The sequence below is a fragment of the Ursus maritimus genome, unplaced genomic scaffold, assembly GCF_017311325.1.
Source record: "Ursus maritimus isolate PB19 unplaced genomic scaffold, ASM1731132v1 scaffold_20, whole genome shotgun sequence".
Lineage (NCBI taxonomy): Eukaryota > Metazoa > Chordata > Mammalia > Carnivora > Ursidae > Ursus > Ursus maritimus.
Window position 1 is genome coordinate 14,928,276 of NW_024424453.1, and position 25,765 is coordinate 14,954,040.

Sequence of the window (25,765 nt, forward strand, 5' to 3'; positions counted from 1 at the left end):
TTCTGATGATCGTGTTTGAGAACCAACATTCTACACTGACTTGAAACTCTGTGTGTCTGATCTTAAGTGCCTATCTGCTCGCCTTTCTTCCTTCTGCCCGTTATGTGCCAGATGGGGTCTCTGACCTGATCCCAGACTTTTCACTGGGGTGAGGGCAGAATCACAGCCTGGAAACTTCATGTCTTCAGTGCCCAGACCCCATGGCCAGCACTCAGGAGGTGCTTTTTAACTGCTTTCCTGATGATTGTGAGAAACGGAGTTTCAGCGTGTCTAACCCACACAGTGCAGCCTATCAGCTTGGCTGGTCCAGAAGTGAGGCTCTCCGGCATGCACCTCTTCTGTTAGTCATGTTGGCAATCCCACGGGCCTCCTTGTTTCACCTTGGGGAACTTCAAAATGTCTTGGATGATGGGTTGCCTTTCAGCAGTAGGGAAAGGGATACTTAGAAAATAACTCTCCCAGGGTCCCCAAGCTGGTGTGTGGTAGAGCTGGGGTTCGAACTCAAAACAACAGCATGGATTTGACCCCTTATTAATGCCTGACTCATAAAACCAAAGTTAATGTCTTAATACAACACATAGAATTAATAACACCTATTACCTTAATCCTGGTCATATGCTGACAAAAATTATTACCCAAGTCAACTTTTCTAAAACATTGTTTTTTGTTTCATCGAAAGAAGCCATTTGTAGAAAAGACGAAAAAGAGTGTGGTAGTCATTCAGTCTTCTCCCCTCCCTCCCAAACACACACAATCTTTATTATATCACCCCTGAATTATGGTTTTAATTTAACATACATAAGAAAACCTAGCAAATATAAGCAGGCTCAAAAGACTAGTCACAAGTAATTCAGACACATTAGCCCAAAGACACCAAATTATTTATGATACATCATTCTGTTTTTCTCATAAATCTTGAAAGCAAAAACTGGCCTTGGTTTCTCATTTCTCAGGTGCTTTCCTCCGTTGAATTATGAAAAACTTCCAAAGATATAAACATCTCTATATACAAAGAAGCAGTGTGGCAGTATGTGTGACCTTACACATTTTCCCCTCAAAACAAATCATGACAAATTTGCTTTGAACCTGTTCTTCAATTCTAGAAGGAAGCGAATCTGAAAGATACATAAACCTAAGTGGCCAAACTTTTATTTGAAAATAGCATAAAAATCTGAGTCGAGCTAAGCTGCTTGGAAAGTGGAAGGAATAACTCTGCTGTCCCTAAGCTTTGTCCGTCAGGAAGTAGATAGAATTGCCAACTCCAGGAAGAAGAGTAAGTCTAATGTCCCACAGGCCGTCGAGTTAGAGCAGCTCACCAAGGAGATTTAAACTGGTCCGTCTCCCTAGAAGGTAGAAAAGTTAATTATGACATCATTCTTTTCTTTTCTTCCTTTCCTTTCCTTTCCTTTTTTTTTCTTTTTCTTCTTTTTTTTTTTTTTTTTTTTTTTTTTTGCTTTCTTCTCTCCTCCCCATCACCCCTCTTCTTCCTGATTACTCCTGCCACATATTGGTTACCTATTGAATATTTTCAATACTTTTCTGACTGTTTCAGAGCTGTCATCTCTCACTTACCTGTGTTTAGGTGACAGGAGTTGAGGCTTCATTTTATTTTGCGTCATTTATTATTATTATTTTTAAGATTTTTATTTATTTATTTGAGAGAGAAAGAGCATGAGCAGGGGGAGCGGCAGGCAGAGGGAGAGGCAGGTTCCCCACTGAGCAAGGAGCCTGATGTGGGACTTGATCCCACAACCCCGTGACCATGACCTGAGCTGAAGGCAGACACTCAACCGACCGAGCCTCCCAGGTGCCCCGCATCATTTATTATTAAAAAACTTTTTGGTAAGAGGCACAGAGAACTCAAGTGATGAATACAACGTCACAACTAATAAGTAGAGGAGTGAGGATTTGAACTCAGGGAGGTTGAAGTCGGAGACTGTGCTCTTCTCCTTGAAGCGGCGCTGCCTCACCAATTTTTATATCTTAGTAAATAACAATCAGGACAATGTGCTGAGCCTTCTAACTGTTGATATACATACATATTTATCACCCCATGTTAGACACGCAGCAACCTTAGGAAGTAGGTTTAACAACCACGTTTTGCAGACAAAGAAAACAGTTGCGTGCAACGGACTTTGCCAAGACTGTGCAGCTGGCGATCAACCCAGGTCTCATAGTTTGTCTTTAAGGCATGTTTCCATCTATTACCTCATGGAAGGCCTGTGCCAGGCTCAGGAATCTCTCAATAAACACTTTCTGCTTGAATGCGATGGCTCTGCGCACGCTCTGGGTAAAAGGTCTGCAAGAGGCGGTCGGGTAACGAAGGCTCGGGAAGTGAGGAAGCTGGCTGGGGTCACTCAGCCGGGAGGTTGTGGGACTAGGCTGCGAGCCCAAGTCCCCCCACAGCATCCCACCGGGGGGGATGCTGACCAGCTGTACGAGAGGCACGCCGCCAACAAGAAAGGAATCCTCAGCGGACCCATTGTTAAAAAATGCAGCTGTCATGCGCACTGAAGTATCCGCTAGTGAAGTTTCTTGATTATCTGCACGTTACTTTCCAGTGGTTCGGAAAGAGAGAGCGAGCAGACGGGAACAGTTTGTGGATCTAGGTGAAACTACATAGGTGTTCATCGTACTGTTCTTTACATTTTATGTAGATTTGATTTTTTTTTCAATAAAAAGTGGGGGAAGAAGAAAGGGAGGAAGGGAGGAGGGGAGGAGGGGAGGGGGGGCACTTGGGGAGGTGTACATTCATCCTCAGATTCTCCAGTTCGCGTGCACGGACAGCTATGGAGTCCTTCTACTGTCTTCTGACTCTCAAGTAATTTATTCATTAAAATTGCTAAACTGCAGGGGCGCCTGGGTGGCTCAGTCAGTTAAGCGCCTGTCTTCAGCTCGGGGCATGATCCCAGGGTTCTGGGATCGAGCCCCGCATCGGGATCCCTGCTCAGTGGGAAGTGTGCTTCTCCCTCTGCCCCTGTCCCTGGTTGTGTGCTCTCTCTAATAAATAAATAAAGAAAATCTTAAAAAAAAAAAAAAACAACTGTTGAACTGCAGTATCTGTATAGGTGACACTCACTGAAAAGCTTCTATGTGCCGGCACCTATGAGTATGTTTGGAAATTTATAGATAATCCTCAAATTGAATAAACTACTATCTTCTATTCAAAGGGCAGCTGTATTTGTCATAAATCATGCAATGAAAATTTGCTTCCTAATTAAATATATGATTCTCTTCTGTGTAGGCAGAAAAAGAAATAATGAAAGTGTTTGAAATGAGCTGATTTAGCAAGTATGAATTCATTTTGGATGAATTACAAGATTTAGATGCTCAATATTCTTAACTGCTATCATAAAAATAATTTTGATGGATGATTAACTGGTAGTTTTCTTTTCTTCTCATTTGTGTTTCAAGACCAAAATATTTAAATACAACACAATAGAACTGAAAATTTATAGCACAGGGTCGCCTGAATGGCGCCGTCAGTTCAATGTCCTGCTCTTGGTTTCAGCTCCGGTCGTGATCTCAGGGTCATGAGATCAAGCCCCATGTCAAGCCTCTGTGCTCAGCATGGAGTCTGCTTAAGATTCTCTCTCCCTCTGCCCCTCCCCTCACTCTCTCTAAAATAAATAAATCAATCTTTGGGAAAAAACATTTATAGAACAAAAACTCAATAGTCAGTGAAATTTATTTGTAATACATGCATTTTATACTTGATTTGGGGGAACTTTTAATTTATATTTTGTATATTTTAAAATTTATGATTGTTAAACTTTTTTTTTTAAGTAATATAAGCTGGAAGGACGGAAACAAGTCAAAGTCTTCTTACTGATCATTTGAGTTGGATTTCCTTTAGGTCTTTTTTAAATTCATAGTGTTTGTTTTTTTCTTATGTACATACTTGTTTATTCTGTATACTTTTTTTGTATCTTGCTCTTTTTATTTTTACTTTATCTTTTTTTAAAGTTTTTTTGTTTGTTTGTTTGTTTTTTTTAAGTAATCTCTATACCCACCGTGGGGCTTGAACCTACAACCCAGAGATAAAGAGTCACATGATCTTCCAACTGAGCCAGCCAGGAGCCCCTATATCTTGCTCTTTTAAAATAACACTATCTCTATTATTACAGTTTAAAAAATATTTTTAAGGTAGGGGGAATAAAAACAATAACAAAATAACTCTGAGAACATATAGAAGGAATCAGGTGGAGACTAGTGGGAAGACAGCACAGGACACAGGCTTTCCAACTGAATACATCTGTATATTTCTGACACACAGACAGAGTTTTTGACCTATATACATATATTGTTTATTAAAAAATGATTTGAATCATTTAAAATCAGGGCATAATATCATCTTAAGTAGATGGACCACAATTCATATTTATTTACATAGTTCTTCCTTATGGAACTCTTGAGTCCTGTTTAATTTTTTCCTCATACACCAATTTGTGTTTTTAAATATTTCCATGTGTGTTTGAACAATTGCCTGATCTGGTTTGGTCACTAGTTGAAATAATTGCACTGTCTTACTGTCCATAGGTTTATTTTTGTTTTTTATATTGTTGATAATTTACCATCATATTTGGAGACTAAATCCTCAGTGATTTCCTTTTATTCCCCCTACCTGAGAACCATTTCTCTTCTATATCAGAAATCTTATCAAAATATAGGTTTTGCATTGGTATGTTCTATTCTTTGCCAGGGGAAAGACAATGCCCTGACATGCGTTCCACGTATTTCTTGGCAAATTTTATTTATTTATTTATTTATTTATTTATTTATTTATTTATTTAAGATTTTATTTATTTGAGAGAGAGAGCACAGGAGCTGAGGGGAGGGGCAGAGGAAGAGCGAGAAGCAGGTTCCCCGCTGAGCAGGGAGCCCAACTGGACTCGGGGCTCAATCCCAGGACCCTGGGATCATGACCTGAGCCAGAGGCAGCTGCTTAACTGACTGAGCCCCCCAGGCACCCAATTCTTGGCAACTTTAACCCGCTGTCTAGATCTACTTAGGGAATAGTGAGATAATTCTGGGCTGGACCGTGACGTGTTATTGTCGTCAATATGTGCGTATCACAAATGCCCAGTTCCTGGGGATCTTCATATAAATAATAATAAACGTTACTGTAAACCTTTATATGTATTTGGAGTCCTCTTCCTCCAGGACTGTGGTCAACGGGGTGTGAGACTGAAACGTTTGGTCACCTTTAGCCTGTGTTTATTAACATACACACAGAGCAGAACTGGGTCTTGGCCATACAATGTCTCCATTCCCCTGAGCTGATAGAGAGGGCTACCTGGCCTCTCCAGCCTGGGTTTGTCTCCACCTCTCTCCGTCAGCGCCAGTGGCCTGCCCTGGCCTCCTGCATGTTGAGAAGAAAGTGCCAGGACCTCAACTTACCCCACAGCAGCCGCAACACTGACAGTCCCCACACAGGGTTCCCAGGAGGCCGTTGATCACCTGGATGACACAGAGAAGCATCTGGATCCCTCCTACGACCAGCAGGATGGAGAAGAGGGTCAGATTCCAGGGCACCACGTCGACAGGCTCTTGGCACTTCGTCCATAAGCCCTCATCGTTGAGGTAATCCCTGTCGGGGACATGGAGTAGAGAAAGGAGATGTTTGTAAAATGTATGCAGTACCTTGGGCTAGAAGGACACCATCGTGATTTTCCTTTTGCAATACTTTCCACCAAAACATAAGGTCCATAAGAAAAATATCCCATAATAGGTGCCTGGGTGGCTCAGTCAGTTGAGTGACTGCCTTTGGCTCTGGTCATGATCCTGGAGTCTCTGGATCGAGTCCCACATGGGGCTCCCTGCTCAGCAGGGTGTCTGCTTCTCCCTCTGACCCTCCCCGTCCAAGTGCACATGCTCTCTGTCTTTCTGTCTCTCATTCTCTCTCTCAAATGAATAAATAAAATCTTAAAAAAGGAAAAATATCCCATAATAACAATTTAAAAAATAACACCTAGCATTTTTATTGAGTATATACTATGTACCAGCCAGACCCTGTTCTAAACGTTGTACACATATCTACTCATTTTTTTTCTGTAGAAACCTTACGGTTCTTTTTTTCCATATCACAACAAATAAGGACATAGAGGCACAGAGAGGTTAAGCAACCTGCCCCTAGGTCACACAGCTACTAAGTGACAGAGTGAGTTTTGTGAGCTGACCAAGAGAAAGGATGAATCCAGTATCTACTATGGGGCCAGGAAAATGAAGACACTCCAGGAGCAGGCTCTCACCAATGTTCGTGGCCATTATCTTCCCTATTGCTAGGGACCATTTGGACTTTGGACAAATTTTCTGTCGAGTCTAGTGGCCATCTGAAGCCATGTAAAGTACAATCATGGCACATAGCTTAGTTTTTAAAGGCCTAATTCTAACCGAATTGTGAATTTGACTCAACTGTATTTTTGTTAACAGGCAAAGATTCAGTTACCTCCTTAAATTCCTTAATTCCTTCCTTAAATAGGGAAGAAATCATCTGCTGCCTTAATACATAGTTTATAAAACTTTGAAATACATATATATTTATAATATATATATATATACTAGGAGTTCACTACATGTAAAGGGCATTTTGTCTTGAAGGAGAAATGTGAAGTATACTATCTTTAAGACAAAAACAAGAGTAAAGTAGGTAAATGTTGTGATTATTATAATTTCTTCTCACATTCTTAGAGCTACGAACTGGTCTCTCCCTCTTCCTTTATGTGCCCCTCTACCCTTTCAAGGGCTCATCTGGCCACTAAATTAACATCTCTACCTTATAGTTTCCAGATCTTTTTGACGACTCCTGTTTCTGACGAATTCTCCAGGACATCAGTACTCATTTAAAATACATTCTTATTAAGATTTTCAAAAAACTTTGGAATGACGGAAGATACCCCGGACTTTAATAGAGCAGAAGGAATAAAGGAAAGAAGGGGCATTTTGCTCTTGATTTCAAAATAAAACATGGCATTGTTTGTAGCACTGATTCACCTTTCCACGATTCCACCGCTTCTAGCTGCTCATTAGCTGGGGGGCTTGCGTACTTACTGTAAAGTGGGAATAACGTCAAGTCACAGGGTTGCTGTGACAATTACATGAATTAATACTAGTGAAGTGCTTGGAACAGCGCCTAGTATATAGTAAGTGCTCAATAAACACTAGTGTGTTATTATTTTACTTAATCTGAGCAGTGGAGTCTAAAGGAAGGAGCCTGGTATTTTGGATTTAGTTGGGCCTTGGTTTGAATGCAAGCATTCCTCTTACTAGCTGTGTATCCCTCATACAAGTCGTATCCCCACCCTTAGCATCAGTTCCTCATTTATAAAATGGCCTGAGAACAACCTCACAATTGTGAAGACTCATGAAGATAATACACCTTATTTATTGTTGAATAAAACTTCCTTTGTTATTACTTAAATATTTTTAAAAACTCATCTTTCTGTTCTGCATTTTTCTATGTAGCCCTTTCTATCTTTACAATTTTCAAATTTGATTATAGAAAGTCACAGTATTTTCCAGGCACATTTTATAAAGAAAAGATTCTAAGAAGTCATTGCCAATCCCCAGTTCCTCCCCTCGGCAAGAGTCTGTGCAGAGATGGGACGACAGCGCCTCCTGGCGGTGAGATTGGCAAAACTCTCATGGGGGCTCTTGAAAGCAAGGGTTGCCTGGAGAAATCCTCTCAGTCCTACTCCTGCTGCTGCCTCCCCGCTCACAAACCACCACGAGCACCCATTCCAGACCCTTCTACTCTCCTCCCAGACTCTCAGGCTCCGTCTCTGAGATGCTGGCAATGACTTCTGTGTGCCACTCTCCAACCCCAGGAGAGAGAGGGCCCTAATTTTTCATGGCCCCAGTAGCTAGTCCAGTTTCTGCATTCTGTGAAGCAAGGAGAGCTGAAGCAGGTTAAAGCCACTTACGGGAGTTTTCAAGCATCTCATTATTGTGAAGGGCATTTCCACCTGAGTTGCAGCAATCTTTCATCCACATACGGATAGAAAGCGATGGATTTCCTGAAACTCACCTCTTCCAAGCAACAAAGAACACTTATTGTACTCACTCCCATGTTTTGGTGTGAGAGAGCTTGCCTCACCTCACCTTCCCCAGGGAGCAGAGAGCGTTGCAGCCCGACTGGGGAGTACTGTGCTTGGCCATGTCCCTTGTGCTCCCCGCCCCAGCTAACCGTCCTTGGCCTTTCCTCTGGCACCCGTAGCTGCCCCCATGCCCCGTGCAAGCTGCTTCCCTTTCAGCAGCTCAGGGTCAAGGTAGAGGTAGCCAATTGTCTCAGAAAGGAAGACCTTGGATGGGAGGAGGTCCTACTTCAAAGGAAGCCAGGAGGGTGTATCTCAAAATGTCCTAGGTTTCTTTCTCCTTCTAGAATGCTTCTTTAGTATGGTTCTCACGATAGAAAAAGTTAACTGTCTTTGCTCTTTTAATATGATTGCCAACAGGTATTTCTGAGGAAAAAACAAAAACCAGGCTATGTTCTATGGCACTGAAGAGTCCTGAATTTTGTGCCCCAAGTTGGAAATCTCAGAGTTCACCTTAATAACCTCTGTCCTGTCTCCTCAAGCCTCATCCTCATGATTTCATCTCAGATGGTCTCTGAAATCCGTTTCCTTCTTTTGAGCCCCAATGCCACTGCCTCGCAGGTGTTCATAATCTTATCTGGATTACTACTCCAACCTCCTACTTTTCTCTCTTCATTACTGGGCCCTTGTTCGTCCTCTACGTCACTGCCGTCACGATCGTCCTAGAAATCCCAAGTGTTGGTGGCAAGCTCTGCTTGAAGTCCTCTGCTGTTCCCTGAGGCCCCAAAGTTCTGGCCTGCCTGTCCGTCACACCCCCGTGTGGTGTCCCCTTCTGTTCCTCTCGGCCACATTCAGCCTGAGCCTCAGGCTCACAGTGACGGGACACACTCTGAGCAGGTCGGCCCTTCCTGTGGTTGTCTCAGGACCTGCTCTTCTCTCTGCCCGAAATGTGCTTCTCCTCCCTCTCTGGAAGGCACACCTTTGCTCATCTCGCCAAACTGGGCCTTGTCACCTCCTCAGAGAAGTTTCCCTTGCACTCCACCATTTCAACCCTTTTTGCACTGTGAGAGCCGTGTGGGCCAGTGTGGGCACCCTAACTAGCCCTGTGCTCACTGGGGCAGGGGCCACACGTCTCTCCCTCCCTGCTCCACGTCTGGGACAGGCTCTGGCACAAAGTAGTGTGCTGGCCAAGTGTTTGTTTGCTTTTTAAATTCTCCTTCTACTAATGACTAGCTATGGAGCCCTGGGCAGACTAACCTTTTTGAATTTCATTTTTCTACTCCAGGGATAAGAATTCTTCTCAGATTTATGAGGAAGATTAAGTGAGATAATGCATGAAAAACCACTTAGCCCCTAAACATGAAGAAGGAGAAGGAGGAAGGGGAAGAGGAGGAGGAGAAGAAGAGGAGAGAAAAGGAGGGAAGGAAGGAAGGAAGGAAGGAAAGAGGGGAGGGGAGAGGGAGGGAGGTAGAAAGAAAGAAGGAAGGAAAGAAGGAAAGAAAAGGGAGGGAAGGAGTGGCAGTGGCTGCCACTGCCCTTTGGTGATAAGGAAAGAGTGTCCTGAGTCCTTTCGTTGGGGCTGATACATGCAAGTGGTTAATCAGTGCCCCTCACTGGTAACTGCGCATGTGCGTTAGATCTGCAGCTACAACAACAACCGCTAAGGTGCTCATGCCCTGGAGTCCCCGGGATAGGAAGTATCCATGGAGGCAGAGGCCCTGAGCTATGCTACATGGAATCTATAATCATACAAAAAGCAGACAGTGCAAATCAACATCACTTGTGTTCTAGGGAAGACACTGTGCTTGGACCGAGAAAGACTGGAGTAGAGCTTCGGTCATTAAGAAACAGCCTCTCTCTGGGCAAGCCATGTGTCCTCTCTGGGCTCAGCAATCTTCCCTCTAAGGAGCGTTAATCCCACAGGCTTTTTGTAAGGATCAAATGAAACAGGTGGGCAAAAGCACTTTGTTAACCAAAAAAACACCAAGTGACAGAGGTTCAATTATTGTTGTAAGAAATTCAAGATGAGCCCCTGCAGGCCAAGGGAAGGTTTGGAACTGGCGTGGGAGATAAGGTCTTAAAGGGATGTGAGTTGTTGCCTCAGAAGATAGGACACAGGATGTAGGAGACAATGGAATGCCGAGGAAAGCCTGCCAGGTGGCAAAGAGGATGCATGTGATAAGCTCCACCTAGACCCCCCTCCCGAAAGCCCTTCCTGTGCCAGTCGTGGCATATTTCATGCCTTGTACAGAGAGAAGACTTGCACCTTCTGTGGGATTAAATCCCAAAGTCAGGGCATGAGGATAAAAAAAACCAACCATGGATGGTCGAAATCACTCTTAAATAGCCTCTAGATCACCTGGAAAGTGTGGTATCCATGGCATCACATGATAGTTTGAAGCCTCTATGTAGGCATGGCGGTAGGCAAACCTCTCTCCCTCAGATAATTATCAAGGCCCTGCCGTGCACAGAGGAGGGTGGAGAATTCTGAAAGGCGCTGCTTGCCTGCCACGTTGACTCTACTCTGTTTTTATTATTACACCTCAGTGACTGCGACCAGCTCACGAGTGGGGCAGTTGTGAGGAGAAGACGCGGGAACATAGGAAAGCATCCACCACAGAGTAACGTACAACAGATGCAGTAGATGTGATGGAAACTTGCCTCACCGGAAGGACAGAGTACTGTGAAAAGTAGTTTCCTGTCCTTCCCCCACATCGGCATTTCCTGCAGCGGCCCACAGGCCAGCTGTCCCTCTCCTGCCCTTGGGCTTCCGTCCCATTCCATCCCAAGCGGGGAGCCGCTGTGCCAGTGGAGGGTGTGAGGGCCTCAGGCCGTTGGCTGCCTTGGGGTGGGGGGGTAGGGCCAGTGTTGTGTCTCCTTTCTCCCTCCTGTGTTTTGGGCATAGACTTATTCGAATCGATTTTAAGTTCGGCGGTCAAGTAACAATACATAGAAAAGCATGTTTCGTACGGCACTGAGGCTGCGGGTGGAGATAATAGGAGCAGGGGCCATGAAAGGAGACAATCTGGAGTTTCGTCAACACACCCCTAGGAGGGAGAGAGGGAGCTATCAGGGGAAGAACCTCGGGAAATGGATCTGGTGTCCGATGTCTATGCTCGTGCAGGCCAACCCCAGGGCAGGTGGACATTGGAAGGGGGCTTGCCACAAAATAATCAATACCTTTGGGAAGCCCTGCATGCGATGAGGATACTAGAGGCCCGTACCCCTGCTTAGAGTGCGGTGGGGATGCCGTCTGACGTGAAACCCCATGACCCGTATCAGCACAAACCAGCACCTTCCACCTCCGCGTGGAGAGCCCGCTCTTGGGCTCCTCTACTCTCACTCTAAGTGAGCACGCTGAGTTAGTGAACTGGTGTTCAGATTTCTCTAGGCATGGACCCATCCTCCCCGTGTAGGAGGACCCCACGAGGGCGTTTCCTGACCAGCTAGGCGTGCCAGTCACGGTGCCAGGCAGCCGTGGACAAAACGACGATGGTCCCAGGCCTCCCGGAGGTCAGAGCTGGCGCGCCGCTGCCTCGTAAGGCGTCTGCGACGGTGGCAATGTCCTGGGTCTGCGAGGGCCGACGCCGTTGCTCCTGGACACGCGTGGCTGCTGGTACTCGAAATAGGGCTAGTGAGACTGCGGAAGTTTGATGTCTATTTCATGTAAATGAATTTAAGTTGGAACGGGTCCATACGGCCACCCGCTACTGTGGGCAGAAGGATGTGCGACGTAGGAAGACTGGAACTCCAAGGCAGGAGACACGAGTGTGAGCCCTGCCTCGGCCCTCGGCTAGCCGTGTTAGAGCTAGCCGGACTCAGCAGGCCTGCCTTGGCGGGGACTAACGACCTCCTGGGGTTGCTGTGGGGATTAAATCATAAATTTGTGGGGAAAGACGTTTATCAACTACGAAGTTCCCTGAAAATACAAAGTGTTATTTTAATGAGTTCTATTGACATTATCTCTCATGAAGAATCTCCAGTATCACCAGTGTCATTTCCCATAAATTCAAGCCTGAAAAGATTGTTTAGTCATAGAGCATTTGGGGTATTAGTGAAAGCCTTTGAGCCCTGTCACTGAGTAGTCATTCTCGTTTTCCAGTGTAAGATTTTCAGTGGACGCCGCCACTTTCCGTTTCCTGATATTATCGGTTGGCTCGTGTAGCTGCTCATAAATGTTTGGGTGTCAGCGATGGCACCGCAGATCTCCTTGTCTCGGGCCAGCTGCAGCACCTGCTCTCGTTATCTCTCCTGCCGTCTGTCAAAAGCGCAATTTGAGGTGAGATCTTGGGCAACTTCACTCCACCCACACTCCAGCTCGGCCTCAGAGGAGCGACGCGCCTGAGACTTGGAAGGACCCATGCAGGGTCCCCCTTGGGCCATTCGCCTGCCCGTGCCCCTTGTGGGGACCTGGGGCATTGCAGGATGTACCTTACCCTTCGTGGAAGGGGTAGCCCCACGTGCTATTGTCCATGAGACACTTAGGACCCCTGTTGATTGAGATGGCCGAGATGACAAATGAGTATCCAGCACCCAAGAATCCAATCACAGCAAATATTGTGGAGGTGAACATCTGAAAGAGAAGGAGAGAGAGAGGCAGGTTCTTAAGCGTTCCCGAGGTTGCCCCCAGCACACCTAACCGGCTGTTGTTGAACATGGGGACTCCAGGTAATTTAAGGGGTAAGAGCCAGTCTTCACAGCAGGTGGCCGGTGGGGTCTCCCAGAAGGAATTTCGGTATCTTGTGTCCTCTCCTTCTCCCGCATCCCCATATCTTTTCTTACTTGTTCATTGATGATGGAAGTGTGAGTTCTGGTTGATGCCTTTGAACCATGGTTTTCTTTTCTTTTCTTTTTTTTTTTTAAAGATTTTATTTATTTATGTGACAGAGAGACAGCCAGCGAGAGAGGGAACACAGCAGGGGGAGTGGGAGAGGAAGAAGCAGGCTCCCAGCGGAGGAGCCTGATGTGGGACTCGATCCCGGATCGCCAGGATCACGCCCTGAGCCGAAGGCAGACGCTTTAACGACTGCGCTACCCAGGCGCCCTGAACCGTGGTTTTCTAACCTTGTTAAGAAAAGACTCTCCTCATCTCCCTCCTCAGGGCTAATATGAAAGGCCAGCCAATTTAAACAGATTTAAAAAAAAAGATTTTATTTATTTATTTGTCAGAGAGAGAGCACAAGTAGGGGAGCAGCAGGCAGAGGGAGAAGCAGGCTCCCCACTGAGCAAGGAGCCCGATGCAGGACTCGATCCCAGGACCCTGGGATCATGACCCGAGCTGAAGGCAGACGCTTCACTGACTGAGCCACCCAGGCACCCCGAAAGGCCAGCCTCTTATAGCATCAGAGAATCTTAGAGTTGGAAATGATCTTAAAAGTTTTCTGGTCTAGGGACAAGAGTTTAAGCAAGAGTTTAAAAGTCAGCAGGCCCAGGCTGCAATCATAGCTTCGCAGCTTTCCTCTGTGTGGTGACTCTGCATAAGGGATGTGTCCTCAGAATCCTAGTTTTCTTATCTATAAAATGGGCATGATAAAGCCTGCCCAAAGGTCTGTCACGGAAAGTAGACGTGACAACCTAAGTTAAATGGCAGGTACTTCCCCTCCCCCCTTCTGTGTATTACTAACAATCTTATCAAAGGATATATTTGGGCACGGGGCAGGGCGGGCATGGGTTTGGGGATGGAGAGGACCTGATAGTGCCTGGACGATTGGAATTTATGTAACAATGGAGTTCCACTTTAGCTGGTATTTGGTTTCATATCAAATATTGATGTATTTTTGGTGCCACTTTCCAAGACTGAGCTCTGCCCCACGTGCCTCGTGAAGGCTTGTGTGACTTCCTATGTCAAACTGACCATCCCCTCCTTCATCTCTTACCCCCAGTACTCTGGACTGTATGAACTTCTATCGCAGCACAGTGCCCACAACACACTCACGTATAGCCTTTTATGTCTGTCTTCCCCTGAACCAGAGCACAAGCTCCTTGCAGTCGTGGACAACGAGTTATTTGAAGACAGATAGGACATTGCTCTATCCCTACCATCATCTATCTAGTTTTTCTTCTTCCTACCTTTTCAAAGGCACTGGATAACTACTTGTTGGATGTTTTCAAAGACCATGGTTTCATGTCACTCATTATTTAAATTTTTCCCCTTAATTTTTGTGTCTAGTCCATTCTCACCATTGGGAACATTTGTGAATATAATCTAGGTCAGAAGTAAATGAAAATGTTGGTCAATCTGTCATGTTAGAACAGGCACTATCTTTTCCAAAGGATGTCTAGTTGAATGACTTAGGAAATTGCTGGGTTATATCAAGCTAAATAGATTTCACTCCTGTTTTACTCCTAAAAATCTTTATGACATGCTAAAATCTGTGAACCTCCAAGAAGGGGATACACTATGTATTCTGGAATATACACAAGCTTACCTCTGAAAAGTGAGGGAATTACCTTAGGGCTGAGTCCTTATTTTATCTACCAGGCAATAGGGTACTTCCTCCAGCACTATTTTGAACAACTGAGTAGTGCAGGGGGAAGACATTAGTAAGAAACAACCCAACTAATGTTAGCTGACAGAATTGTTTGAAAAAAGTTTACTGAACACAGATGTATTAATTATTCCAGGCAAGTTGACCCCATCATTTCTAGTTCTGAGTGTTATAGTTAACAAGCCTTGTAAAGGTCATTCCGAATGAGCACACCTAGTGTTGACAACTGTGAGGATCATCACGTGTCACTGCAAGAGAAGCGTCCAAGTACTACTGCCTTTGTCTTTCGTGAATTGATATTTGTGACTGAGTGAAATTTCCACTGACAGCATCATACATGGATCCAAAAATGTTATATCCAAACTTAATGGAAGAGAAGAGAAGATATACTGTGGGAAACTTCTGATGGCTCCAAAGGTGTCTTCAGTAGTAGCAGAGATACTGATGTCAAAAATGCATGAATAGATTTAAAAATTAATGAGTGGGTGGCACAGCGGTTAAGCGTCTGCCTTCGGCTCAGGGCGTGATCCCGGCGTTACGGGATCGAGCCCCACATCAGGCTCCTCTGCTATGAGCCTGCTTCTTTCTCTCCCACTCCCCCTGCTTGTGTTCCCTCTCTCGCTGGCTGTCTCTATCTCTGTCAAATAAATAAATAAAATCTTTAAAAAAAAATTAATGAGTGGGGGAAAAGTCCTTATCTCAAAATCACTGTATTAAAATTTTATAGAATGTGATTAAAATATGCATATGTCATTCAAAGTTTATATATTAATGTCAGTCAAAGAGCTTTTTTTTGAAACTTCTTTATGGGAAAATGGGAGATAGTTGTATATTCGGTTTTGCCTTATGTTTGGGTATACATGGTGACTTGCAGAGTTTCGCAATCTCATTGCAATCTATAACTTTTTTCCATGAGTTCTTGCAAGAACACACTTTAGGAAATGCTGCTCTAATTCTTAGTGACAGTTTCTCTGCCTGGTTCTCTGTCTCTGAGCTACCTCCCTGCTCCAATCAAATCGCCGTTCAGTTAGAAACAGCCAATACAACTCTAGGAATGGCCAGAATGTTCTAGTACGGCAACTGAAAACTTAAACTCAGGGCAGTTTCTTCTAATGTCACCTCTTGTCCTTTCAGAATGAGGCTCTGAATGGTCTGGAAACATTTGTTAAAATGCAGTTCTTCGTAATAGATTGGGTTGTCTCAATGAAAAATGGATTCTATGACAAAAAGTCTCTCACATCTTTAAACTGGTTAAAAGTCTTCAAAAGTCAGGATTTCCACTAAATCAGTGGTTAAATATTCTTACAATTAATTTTTGTGAAAAAGATCTCAAAAGTCATCTAATGCAATCATCTCACTTTTTAGCTAATAAAAATAGCCCCCTTCAGTGAGAATCTTAGAAGCCTTATCTCATTTAATCCTCTCAACAAACCTGTGAGGTGAGTGTTATTATGGATGGCATGGGCTCTCAGAAATAAAACAATATATAAGGAAAAACATAGCTTTTTGTTTACTTGACATTCTGATCTTGAGTTCTAATTATTAGTCAGGAATCATTAAACTACTGACTAAGAATACAAGAGTATCTAAAATTGCTGTAATGAAGAAGAAAGATTGCATTTCCAGGAAGCCAGTTTGGAAGTCTGAAGAGACCTGTGTTCCGGCCCTCAGCATCACTGAGGCCCCCCGCTTCTCTGGCCTCAGCTTCCTGTGGTAAACAGAAGAAGGCGGGAGGGCAGTTCTAGAAGGTCACCTCAGCTAAAACAACCCAGGATTTCAACATCTGCTGACTGGTAGTGAGAGGAGAAATCTGACTTATGCTATCCTGCTGTGTAAGCTGAGTAAAGGATTTTAGCTATCACTCCTGGAACATTTTAGCAGGCAAATATTTAAAGATACAGAAAATGAGTACAAATGCACATTCTTCGTGTTAGGCAAGTCTGAGTAAATGAAAAACCAGGTTAACATAAAATATCAAGGAGTCCCTATTGCAAGGCGCTCTAGACCAGTACTGTCCAATGGAATTTTAATGAGAGCCATATATGTAATTCAACACTTTCCAGTAACTACAAAAACAAACAAAACCCCAAAAAACAAAAACACTGAGATTAATGTTAGTATATTTTCTTTAACTCAATATATTCAAAAAATATCATATCAATATGTAATCAGTATAAAAATTATTAATGAGATAGCTTCCATTTCTTGCCCTAATTCTTTGAAATCTGGCGTGTAGTTTTTACTTATGATACACCTTAATTTAGGTTAGCCACATTCCACTCTCAGTAGCCACATGTGAACAGTGGCTATACCATACTGGACAGCACAGTCTAGAACCTTTGAAAAACTGATTTTTGGTAGTAAAAGTTTAAAAAAATACATGGATGTAGTCTGCACTGAATTTATGATTATGGTTACTCTCAGAAAGAAGGGAAATATGATAGAAGACAGGAACATAGTGACTCTCAATTGAATCAATAATGTTTTCTTTATAAAACTATCTGAAGGAAACACGGCATCAGGTTACAACTTCAGAAAGCCACAGGTGGCACGTTCTGATTTTGTATCCAAATTTGAAATACCTTATGTTAAAATAAATAAAACAAACAACCCAAACTGATTTTTCATAACTTTTCCAGAATGGATGAACCACATGAAGTAAAGTAGATTTTAGGTCACTTTGCTTTAAGTAATTCACATTCAGAAGTCTTAAAAAATAATCAAATTCACTACTTAGAGATACTATCAGTCTTAAAACCACTATGGAAAAACTTTATCATGGGTTTCATGATAAAAAATTTTTCACGTTAAAAGTAAAGTTATTGGGACGTCTGGGTGGCTCAGTTGGTTAAGTGTCTGCCTTCAGCTCGGGCCATGATCCCAGGGTCCTGGGATCGAGTCCTGCATCAGGCTCCCTGCTCAGTGGGGAGTCTGCTTCTCCCTCAGCCTGCTGCTCCCCCTGCTTGTGCTCTCTCTCTCTCTGTGACAAATAAATAAATAAAATATTTAAAAGTAAAAAAACTGAACTTCTGAAACTAATAATATACTATATGCTAATTAATTGGGGAAAAAAAGTAAAGTTATTGAGACCAGGTTGCGTATGTGAGAGTAGATGCCCCAGATAGGTGTTAGTCAAAGTAAACAGGCAAAAGGCCTGGAAAATCTCTGAAAGGAGACACAAAATTGGGCATAGAGGTAACTTCTAAGAGAAAGAGGAGTTGCCAGACTTTAGAGTCAGGAATGTGCTGCTTCCTTTGCCATTTTTTATACCATGATAATGCTTTCCCTGGTCTATATGAGTAAATAGTAAAGACAGGGCACTACTCCACAGCGGTCAAGGGTGCGGGGTGCGGGCAGATTGATCTGGGTCTGAGTCTTGGTTCCTCCCTGGGCAGGTTAATCTTTCCTAAGACCTCCATTTCCTCTTCTGTAAAATAAGGCTCAAAAATAAGTGCCTGCTCAGGGAGATCATGATACGTAAGATAGCCTAATCAATAGTAAACAGGGAATCCAAAGTACACATCTCTACAGGATCAGATAACCCCCGGGTGGGGTAGGCTGTTAGATAATGCTTAGTACTTCACTGATAGGATATCTAGAAACTTCTTTTTGCCTACTTGGATAATTTCCTGTGGCATTAATAAGCATTCAATCAATGTCATTATTATATTGTAATATTTTTATTATCATATCCTCACACACTCTTACTTTCCACAGCTACCTAGAGCATAACACTGGGCAGAAAAGAAACAACAGGCCGACTCTCAGCACACACATTCTGTTCACATTGCTAAAGAAATGTGTTTGTGTATATGCTGGAAATACTTCCCTGGAAAAAGAAGATAAAAATGCTCTCTTAACAGAGGCCCTCCAATTAATCATTTGTCGGCTTTAAAATCTTCCTGTCTCTCAGGCAGAGGACCTGGCTCAGCTCTGCCACTGCCCACAGTGTGTTCTTGGTCAGATGTGTGCCTGGGTTGGCTGCACAAGATGGCACAGGCCCTGGGGCCTGGGAAGGGAAGAAACCTGGGAGGTTTGGGGACATAGCTTTTAGAGACGTGAGTAGTAGCGACCTGTTGGGGAAACATTTCTGGTGGGCGTGAAGGTTCCTCTTTAACAGTTATTCTGAGATATACAGAGATTACCTGAAGCATTTTTTCTCTTAGGATGTTAATGTTGCATGTTTTCTGCCTTGGCCAGGCTTGGGAAGGGGAGAGGCCTGGGGGGATGGGGTGGGTTGTGGCCATCAGAAACTTAACTTGCATGCACCTCAGTTTCCTAATGCCCAACTCAAAGGGTTAGTGTTAGAGAGTTGGGCCTGATAAATTTGGGAATCGTCTGAAATCCCTCCTGAGTGTTCATTTGCTTCACTCATTCAACAAGCATTTATGGAGGATCTGGTGTCCTCACCACCCAGCCATTGGGGCTCCTTTCCCCTCTGGGTACACCAACACGTGCACCATCCTCCCCACCCCTCGAACTGTCCTTAGGAAGTTACATGCGTGTATTATCCATTTCATAGCAGAGGATTTTGAAGCCTAAAAAACATTTGGTGGGGGCGCCTGGGTGGCTCAGTCGTTAAGCGTCTGCCTTCAGCCCAGGGCGTGATCCCAGGGTCCTGGGATCGAGCCCCGCATCCGGCTCCCTCTTCCTCTAGGAGCCTGCTTCTTCCTCTCCCATTCCCCCTGCTTGTGTTCCCTCTCTCGCTAGCTGTGTCTCTCTCTCTCTGTCAAATAAATAAATAAAATCTTTAAAAAAAAATTTGGTGAAGAAATAGGATCCCATATTTTATTTCTTCTCTCAAGATAATCTATTATTTCAAAAGAACTATCTTTCTTGAATCCCCCTCAAACTGGCTGTCATTCCGAAGAATGCCAAGGTAAATGTCGGGCTCTGCGCCTTGGGCCTCAGGAAGTGCTCCTTCAGGAGTGCTCGCACAGGAGGTGTCCCTAGGGGGCACTGGTGAGCCAGGCACCGGCTCGGAGGAAGTGCTGACTCTACACTGTATAGACTAATTTAAGAAGTGACAGGACCCTCCTTGGCAACAGGTCCGTCAACCATCTGGCCCTGCCTGTGGGTGGGGTGCGCCTTTATCTACCTGATATGCTTGAAGGATGCTGAAATGCTTGCCTGCCTCTAATAACTCCTTTATCAATCTACCTTTAAGTTCTATTATTAGATATTCCTTTGAGTCAAGGCCAAGGTCTTCAAAAGGCTCTTATTAAAGCACAGACTTAACATGAATGAGTGCATAAAATTAATTAGCTGTTCTATGGACTCCGAGAGACTTTTTTTTTTTTTTTAAAGGATTAGGGGCTTGGAGACCCTGACCAGCTGCAGATAAACTGCTAGGAGGCCACGGAGAACCTCTTATAGGGGAGGAAGAGGTTGAGACCCAAAAACAAACCCAGGTTTGGGTTTTCAAAGCCCATTTCGGAGTCACCCTCATCTCACGTTTTTTGCCCCCTTTCTCGGCTCTCATGTAGCTTAATTTTTTTTTAAGATTTTATTTATTTATTTGAGAGAGAGACAGAGCATGAACGGTGTGGGCAAGGGCCGAGGGAGAGGGAAAAGCAGGCTCTCCGCTGAGCAGGGAGCCTGACGTGATGCGGGGCTCCATCCCAGGACCCTGAGATCACGCCCTGAGCCGAAGGCAGACGCTTCACCGACTGAGCCACCCAGGCGCCCCTCCTGTAGCTTCATTTATTTAAAAGAGTGCAGACCCCGGGGCTAGGCTTCTGGCATGCTCTGCTCCAGAGGAGAGCTGGCCTCCATCTTCGTTTGACCAGGAAACTACCGGTTAGGTGAGCTCAGGATTTTTTCCAGCTCATTGTCTTGCTTTATCCCTGCAACCACCATATCCTGCTTCTACTATCTATCGATTGTTATACCCTGGTTTTACACCCAGGGAAAGGGAAGAGAATGATGCAGCTGACTTCTGAAAAGTATTCCCGAAAGACGAGTAGCAAAGAAGGGAGGAGAGGGGGAGAGAGAGAGAGGCCAGGAGACAAAGGAGAGCAAGGTTGTGGAGACAGCAACGGGAGGTAGCCCCACAGCCCTTGCTTGGCCTAGTGTGTGGCTGCCTCATAGGACTTTGTACTCAGCTGGATTTTCTAAACAGTGCTCTGCAGAAGCCCAGGGTTCCTTTAAACGCCCGAGGGGAATGCCACGAGCCTTTGGAAAAATAATCCGAATCTTCAGCATCAGAGTACTGATCGAAATATGTTGCAGCTTCTTCCTTTTTGTCCGACAAAATGTTTGTAGACTCCTTTCTTTAAAAATGATGATTGCTTAGTGCTCCAGAGCCTCAGAATGTTAAGGAAACAGGGCTCTGCAGCCAGGGCATGAGCTCAGTGGCCCTTAGGGGCAGGGCAGGGACCAGAAACGAAGCGCTCAGCCATGCGCACTGCAGGCCATCGTTGTGTCGAAATGCAAGCCAGGTCAATTTTTAATGTTTTGAAAAAGAAGTAGGATTATCTAAATACTTCTGTAAAATATCTCTAGTTTTTAAAGATGGCAGCTGATTAAGAGCCAAATCAAAACCTGGCCACCTAGAGGGAGGCCGTCCCTGGTCGGGGTGGCTGTGGCTGGTTGCCTTGGTTTACAGTCTGGCAGAGCTGGTCCTTCGATGGGCACTGCCCCTGTGGATGGTCGGATGGTCGTTTGGAGGAGTCATCCTCAACCCAAGCCAAGGGCACATCCTACATGGGGGGGTTAGAGAGCCCAGACAGACAACTTGAATGGGGCAGACAAAATGTTTCAGATTTTATGAACTCAACTGTGCTTGTAAAAGCATGACTTTCCTGCCTTTCTTTGGAACTTCACTTAACTCTAATTAAAATACAGGTTATATACAATACTTTGAATATGATTTCACTTTTCCTTGTGGTTATGTATAAACTTAAAAAAACAAAACCAAAAACATCTTGTTTTAATTCTGAGCCTTCTACTCAGCACCAGAGAGAGAGAGAGAGAGAGAGCAAGCACAAGTCGGGGGAGCAGCAGGCAGAGGTAGAAGGAGAAACAGCTTCCCCACTGAGCAAGGAGCCCAATGCAGGGCTCGATCCCAGGACCCTGGGATAATGGCCTGAGCCTAAGGCAGACGCTTAACTGACTGAGCCACCCAGGCGCCCCTGAGCTGTTAGACTTCTAAGCAATGACTTTTTTTTCCTTTTCATCCAATTCCTTAATTGCCATTTCTTTTTTCAAATTCTCATCTTCAACTTACTCTCCAAAAGGAGAATAACAGGATTACATTTCAAAGGGCAAATTAATTATAGATGTCTTCCTTTCCTTTATAATTAATTATATGAAAATATCATGTATAAAACACATGTTACATAACTATATCAAATAAATTTTGGTTAAGTTTTACATCTCTCTGCTTTTAAATGTTACCATAATCAATGCTAAAACAATGATCGATGCTTGCTTGGGACTCATGATGGTGTCCAGAAGGTAAGAACATTCTCTCTGAATGATCTTGGCACATGAAAAACTGTAATTGCATATGCCAGTGCACTAGCTTCAGCCCTTCATTGGTGCTCAGTCAATATTTCTTGATTGAACAAATGAGCAAATAATAATGGGAAAGAAATATTAGAAATGATTCTATTTCGGAACAGATAGCTACATCTTTTCCTTTAGAAGTTAAGGTACACTTGTATAATTCATCACTGGGGTCACAAATCTCCTAGATGGACAGTTCAGCCTCGGGGAATTAGAGCAGGAACCAGCCTTACTCATCAGCCAGCCAGTAATTCCAATTCAACCTTCATTTTTGCCATATCAGTGCACCCAAACTCTTAATATTTTTCTTTAAGTCAACACTCTATTCATTCATATCACCACTGTGAGTGGAGGGCTAGAATCATTAACAAAGATAAAACAGTATTATCAAATTTTTAGTTACTGTTGCTTGTGTTGCTGAAGATGCGGTGTTCTCCCTCTGTTAGAAAGGGAGGTTATGAGGGGTTTGGGATGGTAAAGACTTATTTCCATCCAAATTTGAGTTTCTCTTGATGAAATCAAAAGGATTGAAGGAGAACTGACAAGGGAATGACTTTCTATGCTATTGAAAGATATAGCACACCTGAGGGCCAGCAGAGCTTGTCCCATACCTGGGAAATTCTGATCTTGTTCAACTTCCTCATTTTACAGATGAGTAAAAGGGAGGCAGAGGTCAGTACAGAGACTTGCCCAGGTGCAGACATGGGACCTGACCCCACTTTCCAGGCTGGAACAGTGATGCCAAATCTCTCTAGCTCACCCACTAAAAGATGCATGAGACAAGAAACAGAAGTCCTGAGCCAGAATCTGGGCACCGAGACAGTGAAGCTGGTAGTGGGGTAGATGGGGAATTTAGGAGGCTCTTAGGGAGGGGCTGTTATTATCTGTCATGCCACCCCCACTCCCTTTACAGATGAGACAACGCAGGGCCAGGGAAGAGAAACGACTTGCCCAGGGTCTCAAGGCCTCTCAGTGGCAGAGGGAGAGCTACAGCCCCCACCTCTGCCTTCCATGCCTGCGTTCCTTCCATGGCACCCCTCCAGTTTTCCAGCGCTGACATCCCTGCCTGTTTGCAAAAGCTAAAACGATACTCACACCCTTTAAGTATCAGGGCTGTGGTATTTTAAATGTTATTATTATTGTTACTTTGCACCAGCAAGACATCCATATCTACCGATGCCCCAGCTGCCTCCAGAGCTGGTGGCTGCCTGGGGGCGGGTGACTCGGCGCTGTCCCCGCAATGCCCAGCACAAGGAGACAGTGCACCCTGGAGTCACTCCCGGCGGCGCGGAGGCAGCGGCCTTCCGGTCACTTACCGCGAAGCGCTTCCCGCAGCTCTCGTTGCCACAGCACCCACAGCAGTCATTGTTCTTCAGGCCCAAGAACACCAGCGCGGGGAAGATCATCTGCCAGCGAGAGAAGCATCTCAGACGGGGGCTGACACGGGAAGGGAGAGCCTGCGCCGCCCGGCTGTGTGCAGAGCCACGTCCCTGATCTCAGACTCGGGGCTGGTGGGCATGGCGAGAACTTGCAGGGCTCGAGTAGCCAAGCACCGCTGACTTTCGAGGGTCCAGAAGGCCCAACCGCAGCTTTGGGGAGGCCAGATTTCGAGCTCGGACACCCTGAGTTTGCATTTATGTGGTGGGTTAGGATAGCGATAAGCAACTTGCCCTCAGGGACACCTGGGTGGCTCAGTCGGTTGGGCGTCTGCCTGCCACTCCAGTCCTGATCCAGGGTCTGGGAATCGAGTCCCGCATGGGGCTCCCTGCTCAGCAGGGAGCCTGCTTCTCCCCCTGCTTGTGCTCTCTCTCTCTCTCTCTCTTGCTCTGGCAAATAAGTAAATAAAATTAAAAAAGAAAGAAAGAAAGAAAGAAACTTGTCCTCAGTTGTTATGAAAAGTGAGTCTCTTTCTAAACTGACTGGAAACGAGGGGTGAATAGATCATTGGTGAGTGAGTGCAAGCGGACTCCCCTGACACCCAGGTCTCTTGGTGGTTTTCAGTCAGTCAATTTGCCAGAAAGTGTGGGTCGACTGCCCCCAGCACGATCTTGTTAAAATAGAGAAACTATGTAGCCCTCATCTTGGTTGATGGAATTCAATTGACCCCTGAGAACTGCCAGCCCAATCTTGGGAATTCATTACTTAGTAAATGTAGTGGAGATGTCCGTATCAGGACCTAATGGAGAAGGAAAAAAATAAGGCACTGACTTGCATCATGCAATGCTTGGGCTCTTGTTAGCAACTAAGTATCTTCTTGTTCAAAAAGTACCCAATTTTAAAAGGATTCGGCAAAATCTTTGGGAGGATTTTAAGGCTTCCCCACTTACCAAGACCCCGCTTCCTAATATTCCTCCGAAAAACCAGACCTCGTCAGAAAGGTGGTCGTTGTTGTCTATCACTTTTCCTCCAGGAAAAAATAACAGGATGTTAGCCAAAAAGCCAAACAAGGCGAGGGGGATGAGGGTGCCCCCCAGGCACTTGGCACAGCCCCCAGTGCACATGTCGGGGAAGTACAATATAGGTCTGCGATCAAAGGCCCCTCACTGTCGCCTTCACGGGGTGTCTTCAAAGTTATGGGCGAGTGTCCTGGTAATTGTCCCCAGTTCAATCCGTATTTTGGAGCGAAGACCCGAACCAGCCTGTGAGCTCTGTCCTTGGAGTTGCTTCTGCTTCTCAAATGTGGCAGAACCTTGATGGCGATGGACATTTATACATTCTCCCGGACCTGAAGTCCTTTTTTTTTTTTTTTTTTTGTACTCCATAAATGAGATTACGTTTAGAGCAATCATCTTGCCATGGAGACCAATAACCTCTGTTAATAATCCACCAGCACAGGCAAGACACTCACATTGCGGCAATCGAACACAGGGCTGGAACAAACAGCATTTAGAACTACTGCACCTTTAATCTGACAATGCCCCTGCCCAGATATAGAAATATTTCTCCTAGCCTCCTCTTAATCACTGGGTAATTGAGTTACATCCGAAAATCATGTCTCGCAAGTACTTAATGGTCGACAGTGTGTGTCTCTTTCTTTTCCACTGAAAGCCTGGAATGCAAAAGAATTATCCCAAAGAGCTTCTGCTTCCCTCGATGCAAAAATAACAATTTGATGGTCTGGTTGGGTTTCACTGAGTTTAGCCCTATAGGAACTTTTTAAAGGATAAAACCAGAGTGATTATTAATTTTATTGCCTGATTGCTCTATTTCTGTACTTGTCACTTCATTCAATTCTATCTTCTTCCCTACCTGGTGTGATGGAATGAACAAAAACAATTTTCCCAATCATCTTGTTCAGTCACATCCTCCAGGCAGGAACAAAAACCTCTGTCTTCACAAATGCTAAGGGAAAGGGAAAGTCGGTGTTGGGGAGAGGAGAGGAAAGGTACTGATAAATCAGCCAACAGGAGGCGGAATGGACGAAGTTGGAAGAGCCATTGGAGAGCCCCGGGGGCTGTAAGGTAGATCGGCATTGGAAATATTGCCCGCTGCCAGAGGCGTGGTTCAGTTACTCGTTTGCTTTGTGTCCCTTAAGAAGGCCTCTGCCATGCCTAGACCCCACTCTACAGTATGCAAGGAGCTAGTTTGGTGCTGGTAGCCGACGGACTCAGGTGGAAGAGGGAGCCTGCTAGCTCTTCGTGGAGAGTCTGGAGGTTAGATTTAACAACACGTAGAATTTTATAGAGGGTCAAATTTGTGCTAAATAAAAAGCAAGTGACATTGTGATCATGGTGA

General features: G+C 44.7%; 1 protein-coding gene across 1 annotated transcript; it reads right to left on the reverse strand.

Moving 5' to 3' along the window:
• Positions 1 to 799: 799 nt before the first annotated feature.
• On the reverse strand, positions 800 to 25,100 carry TM4SF4 (transmembrane 4 L six family member 4). The gene is made up of 5 exons (XM_008707265.2): positions 24,358 to 25,100; positions 23,347 to 23,436; positions 12,470 to 12,606; positions 5,401 to 5,590; positions 800 to 1,343 (listed from the first exon to the last, which is right to left on the reverse strand). The coding sequence occupies exons 1-5, from the start codon at positions 24,529 to 24,531 to the stop codon at positions 1,326 to 1,328; spliced, it is 609 nt and encodes a 202-aa protein (XP_008705487.1). The 5' UTR covers positions 24,532 to 25,100; the 3' UTR covers positions 800 to 1,325.
• Positions 25,101 to 25,765: the final 665 nt, after the last annotated feature.